The following is a 9601-nucleotide window of genomic DNA, read 5'->3' on the forward strand; positions in this document are numbered from 1 at the left end:
CATCGTCAATCATAGAGGAATTGAAGCTAACCCTGCAAAGATCAAAGCACTGCTAGACATGAAATCTCCCACCACTGTAAAGCAGGTGCAAAGCCTAACTGGAAGGATTGCCGCGTTGAACCGATTTGTCTCTAAATCATCTGAGAGGTGTAAAGAATTCTTTAAGGCAATTAAAGTGGCATGGAAAGACTTTGTATGGACACCAGAATGTGAAGAGGTTTTTAGGAGGATCAAGGAACAACTGGGGAACCCTCCCATGTTGTCAAAACTATTAGATGGAGAATCCCTAATCCTATACCTTGTCGTTTCCAAGTATTCAATCAGCGCTGTGCTAGTAAAAGAAGAGGATGCGCAACAATTACAAGTGAATTATGTGAGAAAGCGATTGCACGATGCTGAAATTCGCTAGACAAGTATGGAGAAGCTGGTTTGTGCCTTGATCCTTATGTCAAGGAAGCTTCGCCCATACTTCCAGGCCCATAGAATTGAAGTCCATACAACATATCCTCTGCGACAAGTCCTTCATAAGCCAGAATCATCAGAGAGAATGTTGAAATGGGCTATGGAGTTGGGACAGTTTGACTTGGAATACATGCCCCGTACAGTGATTAAAGGGCAGGCCTTAGCCGATTTTTTGTTAGAATTTGATTCTGCAGTTGATGATAAGGCTTTGGTAGTGCTACATCCCCCTTATACTGAGGAGTTTTTAGAGGACTTTCCACATCCCAGGTGGATCTTGCATGTAGATGAGGTGGTTAATAATGGAGGAGAAGGCGCGTGCATAGTACTCATGTCTCTGGAAGGCCATCATCTGATTAGTACAATTCACTTCAAATTTTATGCAACGAATAATGATACGGAATATGTAGCATTGATCAATGGCCTGAAGATCTCTTTGGAAATGGAAGTACGGAACCTAATTGCAAAAAGTGACTCGGAGTTGGTGGTAAACCAGGTGAATGGGGGATTTCAAGCTTGAGGACCGCATACGGAATTGTACTTGAGGTGCACGCAGCTCCTGATTGGAAAGTTAAAAGAGGTTAGGCTGGAATGTGTACCAAAGGAAAAGAACAACAACGCGGATGCCCTGGAAAAAATGGGATCCCAGGAGGCTTTGTTGTTGGGATCTATACCCCTAGAAATCCAGGAGATTCCTAGTATCCCAGAGGTTGAGGTGATGCAAGTAGATGAGGCTCCCAAGAAAACATGGATGATGCCCATTCTTGATTATATTCACAAGGGAGCACTTCCTGAGGATAAGTTCAAGGCTAGACGACTCCGCTACCAGGCCACAAGGTATGTGGTATATGATGAGGTTTTGTATAAAAGGGGCTTCAATCAACCGCTGCTCAGATTTTTCGATAAAGAAGAGAGAAATTACATCTTAAGGGAAGTACATAAGGGATCTGTGGTAATCACTTGGGGGGTAACTCGTTGGCGATGAAAGTTTTATGCCAAGGTTATTATTGGCCCACTGTGAAGGAGGATGCCGCAAATTTCGTTAGAGCCTGCGATCGCTGCCAATGTTTTGTGAATTACTCATCTATGCCAGCGACGCTCTTGATGCCTATGGTGAGCCCATGGCGATTTTTTATTTGGGGGGTTGATCTTATTGGGGAATTACCTAAGGCTAAAGGAGATGTCAAGTATGCAGTGGTTGCGGTTGATTACTTTACTAAATGGGCAGAAGCTATGCCGCTGACGACTATCACCGCGAAGAAGATTAAAGAATTTATCTTCAATTCTATCGTGTGCAGATTTGGAATTCCTTACAAACTTGTCTCTGACAACGGAAAGCAGTTTGATAGCAAGGAGTTGCGATAGTTGTGTGAGGATCTGAAAATTAAGAAGGAATTTGCAGCAGTCTATCATCCTCAAAGCAATGGACAAACAGAGGCCGTGAATAAAATAATGAAGCATACCATTAAGACAAAATTGGAGGAGCGCAAAGGAAATTGGCCCGAAGAACTCTCAAAAGTGATGTGATCCTACAACACTACTCCGAGATCTACTACGGGGAAACTCCGTTTATGCTGACTTACGGTTATGAAGCTATGGTTCCTGTGGAGGTTGGCTCAGGGTCGCTTCGTAGAGATCGTTACACGGAGGAAAATGCAGAAATCAACCAAAGGCTTCATTTAGATCTCTTGGAAGAAGCAAGAGAAAATTCTCAGCTGAGGCTCACGGCATATAAACAGCGTGCTGCAAGGTATTACAATAAGAAGATAAAGGGACAACTGCTGAAGGTAGGAGATTTGGTGCTCAGGAAGGTGATGAAAAATACAAAGAATCCCCGGCATGGAGTATTTTGATCTAATTGGGAAGGACCATACAAGATAAAAGTAATTTTGTGGAAGGGTACTTATCACCTTGAGGACTTGGAAGGGAAGTTGGTTCCGCGAGCATGGAATGCGGAGCATCTCCGAAAGTATTATCAGTAAGGTGCGGCTTTGGCCCCTTACATATCATGTTTTCACTTTCAATTATATATTTAGGGCTATGCCCAGATTTTAGGCTAGAAGCAATAAAATTCCTGCAAGCCTAGGGGGGGTAGTGCATGTACTACTTACCTTAAAACTAGTTGAAGGATCGTATTTTCGAATAAGTTCCCCACAGAGTATAGTAGCCATGGGACTGGTGCACTTTTGACACTAGAGCGCATTATTTAATAAAAGCTATGATCATTTAAAATTGTATGTCATTTGAAATATTTTTTACATTGACACGACGCGTCCCACGTTACATAGGACGCGCCCATGGCTGATGTTGATGCTCCACTTAATAGGACGCGCCCTCTTGGGGTAATGCTCCACTTTTAACATTTTTGAAATGGAGTTAATAATATGAAGTAATTTTTTCCCTGGAAAAAGATAAGCGCCCACTACATAATTCATTAGATAAAGTAACATGGGAAACATGGATGATTTTTGATATAAAGGAAGGACGCGTCCAGTAATAGGACGCGCCCAACCTGGTATTTTATATAATAATTGCAACATTTCAACGTTCTTGTCTTCTAAAAAATGAATGGTTGACGCGTCCATCTATGAGGACGCGCCCACATGATAAAAATATTTAAAAGATATAAAGATAAGAAAATTAAGAACAATTTAAAGTGCATCATCCAACACATACACAGTAATAAGCTTACAGCTTGCAGGGGTTAAAAGGGACCTACACCCTTGAGATAGTTCAGATAAAGTTCATAATAAACATAAGACGCGTCCTAAGCAGGAGACACGTCCTGATGTTTACCCTGGGGTTTTGAAGGAGAAGGTGGAGGCTGGGCCTAGAGTGGAGAAGGCGCAGGGGACGCGTCGTCCTCTTCCAGGCCTATGACAATCCTTTTGTTCTTGATAGAGTCTGCAGCCCTGATTAAGAAATCATTCACCCACTTCTGGGTATCTTCATCAAACTTGGAGAAGGTGTATTCTGGGTCATTTGCTATGAACCCGGAACACCACTCTTCAAAGCCATCTGTAAACCTATTTTGATACACCAATTTCTTCTCTTCTTTCCAGCCGTGCAGTCTGTCATCATTCAGAGTATCAAGCTCCAGCTGCATGGTGGAATTTAGAGTGACTACGCCCTCCATAGCCTTCTCCACAGAGATAACAGTACCTTCAAGCTATGCTTTCTCACCCTCAAGACGCGTCCTGTCTTCTTGCAGACGCTTGATCTCAACATCTTTCTCTTGGGTGAGCAAAGTAATGCCCTTTTCCAAAGATCTGATTTTGTCTTCGGCCTGGCTCTTAGCAGTATCGGTGACAGCAAGGTGCGCCCTGAGTCTACCAGCTTTGTTGGCACTCTGCCTTGCATGTAAATGGAGCTCAGCTATTGCTCTCACCATGGCTTCTTCGGTCTATTGCTCTGTTCTGAATGTCCAGCCCCTTACCTCCTCTTCAGTAAAGGTCCCAGATGAGGACGCGCCCAGATATCTGAGGACGAAAGATTGATCGTCAGGAATTGTCTTTTGGCTTTTGGGGGGGCGCGCCCTCCTTATCTGAGATGTTGACTACGGCGGTGTCAATGATCTTGGAAAGAGGAGAAGGAACCACCACCGGTGAGGGATCTTCAGATTTTGGATCAGACTTTGCAGGAGCCCGCTTCCTGGCTCTCAGTTTCTTGGAGACCCCTATGGAAAACCCTTTTGGAAGAGAAGTCATATCTGAAAGAAGACATGTAAGATATCAGTACAGGACGTGTCCAGAAATGTAGACGCGTCTTGAAGACTAAAGACGTATGGTAATATAAAAAATGAAATGCCTGTATAATATGAGTTGTTTGAAAATAAAAACAAGGATAAACCAATTTTATGAGCACCTCAAAAAATTACCCGAATTATAATGATGACGAGCCCTGATGAGATGATGCGTCCACTACAGTTGCATGAATTATGAAGATGTGTATGAGACTTCAACCAAGTGTTCATTGTGAATGCTAGAAAGTACACTTTTTGTGAGGAAAATATAAGTGACAGACTTGCCACATCATGACCATCTCGTAGCCATGCATATTATACAAGGACGCGTCCTAGATATGACGCATTAAAACTAAATATATGGGTTAGAAAGATAAGTACATGTATCACGCTAAATAAAAGTTATGCATGTAAAAAGAAGGGTGAGCACACGCATGACGCATAATAAACTTATGACGCGTCCTATGTCGGATTGTTTATACCTTGTTCTAAGTCTACTTGTCTACTGATGTCCAGTTGAACCAACTCTGTGGCATTAAGCCCTCTAGCCTTTTCAGAGGCTGTGAGGACGGGCTTTCCATTGTAAAAATCTCGATATTTGTAAAGAGAGCCAACCCTTTCGGATAAAGCCCCAATCTTCTTAAGGTTGGCCTCAGTGATCATGTCCTTAGGTTGAAATGTTCCTCATAACCTTCTCTGCTCTATTCTTTCGTTTTCGTGTTAATTCCTTATGTAATTTTTTTCAGGGATTAGTTTCATAATTTCAGCCTTTTAATCATATGTAATTTTTTTTCAAATTTAAAATATATTTCGTTAATAATTTGAAAGAGGGGTAAATCCCAACTCATCATGTAATTGAAAATAAATAAAAGAGCTAAATAAAATTAATGAAATACTTTTCTTATACTTGGATACCAGAAAACAATTAATCCATGAATATTGTAATAATCCCAATTATAGTATGAGATATAATTATACCTTTTTAAACATCATAAGCTTAGTACATATGTATATTTTTCATCGTGGATTTACTATACTTTAATGTTGCTACAGTTTAATATAGTAATTTTATTTTTTCAAAAGTAAATGTATAAAAGTGTTAAACAGAATTATATTTACATTTTTCAAAGAGCTAATTAGTATTTAAATTTGATATTTATCCTAAAAACGCTATTTAGGGTCGTGGACGGGGTTTTAAAAATAATAATATTATCAAGGTGTTTATAATTCAAAAAATTATACTTTTAGATATAGTTACATCTAATACTAATTAAATTTTTTGAAGTTATTTAGTCAATAAAATATTTTAATGTAATATTATTTTTATTTAATTAAATATTATATCTTTATTCTTGATGAAATTAAAGATTATATTGTTAAAAATAACGATAATATATAAAAAGAAGTCGAAAGTTGAATTAAAATTAAAACTAAAATTTATTATTCATTTTTAAAGCTTATAGAAAAATTAATTAATTTTCAACAGTATCATATTAATCACAAAAAAATAGTTCAAGAATGATTTACATATGAAGTACAAACCAATAATTACAGAAAAGTTGTATTAAAAAGTTAAATTGAAAAATATAAACCAAAGATAATCCTACCATTTGCGTTCATGCATATTTCTTATGTTTACTTCTTATTGGTGTATAATTTTAATAATTTTTTATTTAATTTTTAAATGAAATGAAAATGTACATTCAGTTTTTAAAATAAGATAAGATGGAGGTTTTTGTTATCATTTGCTTTCTTTCTTCATTTAAAAAAAATATTGAGACCATTTTATTTTTTTATTCAAAAGTATTTTATATGAATTAAACCAAAGTATGACAATCTAATCACAACAAAATATATTATGTAATTTATTTTTTTTATATAAATGGGTGAGTTTCTAGATAACTTGAACGTAACATTAAATTTATTAATTATTTAAATATCATATTGAAAAGTTAAAACAAATTTTCAATTACATAACATATATAATTTTGTTTTTTTCCAGATTCGTATTATTTTGCAATACCTTTTAAACCAAATTACCTAAAACAAAGAAATTATTATTTTTAATATAAATTATTTCATAAAACTTGGCATAGAAATCAATGAAGTCTAAACTATCACACTAATATGATTATGACTAAAATTTTAGTAGAATAATAAGAAAGTTTGAAAATGATAATTTATATAATCTTTTAAGTATTATGTATTCAAGATTACTAAGAAAAATTCAAAAGTACTGATTTTGTTAGTTACCAGTAATGTGAGTAAAGTTGTATTTATATTTTGAAAGTCATGGAAAATATTTTTTTATTTAAAGACAACTACTAAAATGAAATTTTTATAATCATTTTGTTTTGAATAACAACATTACTTTTACTTTTAATTACAAAACGTCATGGCATATTTTTTAATAAATGTAAACCACATATATTTTACATCTATAAATTATATATCCATCTAATCTTAAAAATAGCTGTATAAAATTTCACGATTTTTGAAAACATAATTATATATATTTTACATCTTTATAATCTTAAATATGGTATGTATATGATAAATGTGAACTATATATAATCACTATTATACCTTTTTAGTAATAGAATATGAGGGCATCGTAAAAAACAATGTCGAAAAATTATAAATTAATATTTATTTTGATTTTAACTCAAAAATAAAATTAGAATGTATTATTAGAAGAAGTATAAAATTTAGATTTCAAAATATGATAGTTATGAATAGTGGTTATTTCAAACTTTACAATCAACACTACTGTGAAAAATTCTAAAATAACAGCTATCAAAGTTATGATTTTTAAGAGCGTGAACTATGTATATTTCACATATTATATATATAGCATGACATGAACATGGTAAAGATGAACAATATATACATTTTGTTATTTTCTATTTTATAAAGCATACCATACATGATCTATATTATACTTTTTGGTTATTGAATACAATAGGTTATCGAAAATGCATACAAGAATTAGTCAATTAATATCTTATTTTAATTTTATTCTAATTTCAAAATTATTGTATATCCTTTATTTTTAACTTTAGTTACAGAATACGAGGTGTCGTCGAAGACGGCGCCGAGTAACTTCTAATAAATATTTTATTTTGATATTATTCCAATTTAAAAGATATTGTATATACTCTATTCTACATTTTAGTTATAAAATACGCGGCGGCGTCAAAAACGAAGCCGAGAAACAGTCAATATATATCTTATTTCAATTTTCATTTAAATTTTAAATTATTGTATATATCCTTATATACCTTTTCAGTTTTAGAATGCAAGCCGTCGACCAAACTGTCAATAAATATCTTATATTGATTTTATTCCAATTTCAAAATTATTGTATATCTTCTATTATACATTTTTAGTTGCAAAATCGACGACGCCGAGAAACCGTTAATAAAAATCTTCTTTTTTGATTTTATTTCAATTTCAAAATTATTTGTCATCTTTCATACCATTTTAGTTGCAAAATACGACCGGTCATCGACGACGACACCAAAAAACTACCAATAAATATATTATATTGACTATATTGCAATTTTAAAATTATTATATATCCGCTATTATAATTTTTAGTTATAGAACACAAGGTGTCGTCGAAAACGAAGCTGAGAAACAGTCAATTAATATCTTATTTTGATGTCATTCCAATTTTTAAATCATTGTATATATTCTTTTATACCTTTTAATTGCAGAATACAATAAGGGTGATCACGGTTCGGGTTAAACCGCATAATCCGCATAAACCGAACCGATACTTAACCGACCCAAACTGAAACCGAAATGTGGTTTGCGGTTCCGGTTCAACTATTTTAATATCCGCGGGTAATGGGTTGGTTTTGGTTTGACCTTAATACAACCCGCTTCCGATCCTTAGTACTCATACCCATTGCCAGGTAGATGATTAAGGCCGTCTTCCATTTTGGCGACGGTTTAGAGTGGAGGTGGTCCGAGTCTGACGAGAGAGTATACCATAGGCCTGCGAGGGGGGGGGGGTTGGGTAGGTATTCCTCTTGAGTACTGGCGTAGTATGAGGCCCAATCTTCATCAGTTCACGAAATCTCTTTGCTGGGATGTGTAAGGGATACCGTTCACCCAACTTGCCCCGAACTCAGTCAAGTGGATCTCCTGGTTCCTTGGTTGCTGTCATATGAAGGGTTTTCTGCCCACTTTCAAACTTTTCCACCATCTCTTAAAGATCAAGAAATCCAGCAACTTCCCACTCTATGAATTCACCTTTAACATAAATGAGTGTGGGTTTCCTGCTGATGCTCAAAATGTCCCCGGTCTTCATGCTGAATTCTCTCCGTGGTTGGCATCAGGAATTCATCTTTGTCCGGGGTGGGGACCTAGAGTTTATACCTGTATACAAAATGTCATAAAAACTGACAGGTTCCCAACCCAGCGGCTCGGGAAAGACGCTCTTGCGAAGATGTTTGACTTCTGCGGGGCCCTCGGTGCATAATGAACCCGGAATAATTTTTTGTGTAATCAAATATTATATAATGCTGGATGTAAATACTTACACATTTTTGGAGTTTCACTGTTTGCATAGTTTCTTTGTCTTTATTTATGTTTCCCGGAATATATGCATTTTTGACTTGCTTTTTCCCTTGTGCAGCATCCGTATCTTAAACTAGTTCCTCCACGAGATGTCGCAGAAATTCAGAGAGTTAGCTGATAGGTTTAAGAGGATTGGCGGGGCAACCCAGCTTGATTCGGGGAAAAAGAAGAAGAGTGATGGAGGCAGTGATTCGCATCTCCGTGATACAGGTTCGTCTGGAAATATAAGTAAAAATTACTGAGAAAGAAATATAAGTAAAAATTTAATTTGATCAGATTTTTATAAAATTTAATAATCAAAATTGTGCACTACTAATTTCACATTCTTTTTTAATTCAGACATTTTATAAAATAGACATATTTTATTCTGATACTTCATATCAAAATTATACATACGTTTTTAAAAATTATTGTATATCCTTTATTATACCTTTTTGTTTAGAACACGATACATCATCGAAGAAGATACCGAGAAACTGTCAATAAATATCTTTTTTTATTTAATTCAATTTTAAAATTATTGTATATTCTCCAATATACCATTTAAGTTGTAAAACACGAGGCGTCGTCGAAGACAACCCCGAGAAACTGTCAATAAAATATTATTTTGATTTTATTCCAATTTAAAATTGAGAAAGAAATATAAGCAAAAATTTCAGATGATCATATTATGAGAAAGTAATAGAATAAGCAATCTCAATAACCATATTATTTTCATTTATAATTGAAGTGATATTATGTAATTGTATTTGTGGTACAAAATGTAAAATCAATTTTTTTGGTGCGAACACCTGGTATAGATAGTTGTGTCAA

At 35.0% G+C, this 9601-nt stretch overlaps 1 protein-coding gene across 1 annotated transcript; it reads left to right on the forward strand.

Annotated features, from left to right (window-relative positions):
- Positions 1-415: 415 nt before the first annotated feature.
- On the forward strand, positions 416-979 carry LOC141705643 (uncharacterized). The gene has a single exon (XM_074508529.1). It carries the CDS (start codon positions 416-418, stop codon positions 977-979), a length of 564 nt encoding a protein of 187 aa, XP_074364630.1.
- The last annotated feature ends 8622 nt before the right edge of the window (positions 980-9601 follow it).

The sequence above is a fragment of the Apium graveolens genome, unplaced genomic scaffold (assembly GCF_009905375.1).
Source record: "Apium graveolens cultivar Ventura unplaced genomic scaffold, ASM990537v1 ctg9185, whole genome shotgun sequence".
In the NCBI taxonomy this organism is placed as follows: Eukaryota; Viridiplantae; Streptophyta; class Magnoliopsida; order Apiales; family Apiaceae; genus Apium; species Apium graveolens.

What these genes read in the sequence shown, in the direction of transcription:
- LOC141705643 (XM_074508529.1), top strand. Translation starts at nt 416, where the DNA reads ATGGAGAAGCTGGTTTGTGCCTTGATCCTTATGTCAAGGAAGCTTCGC.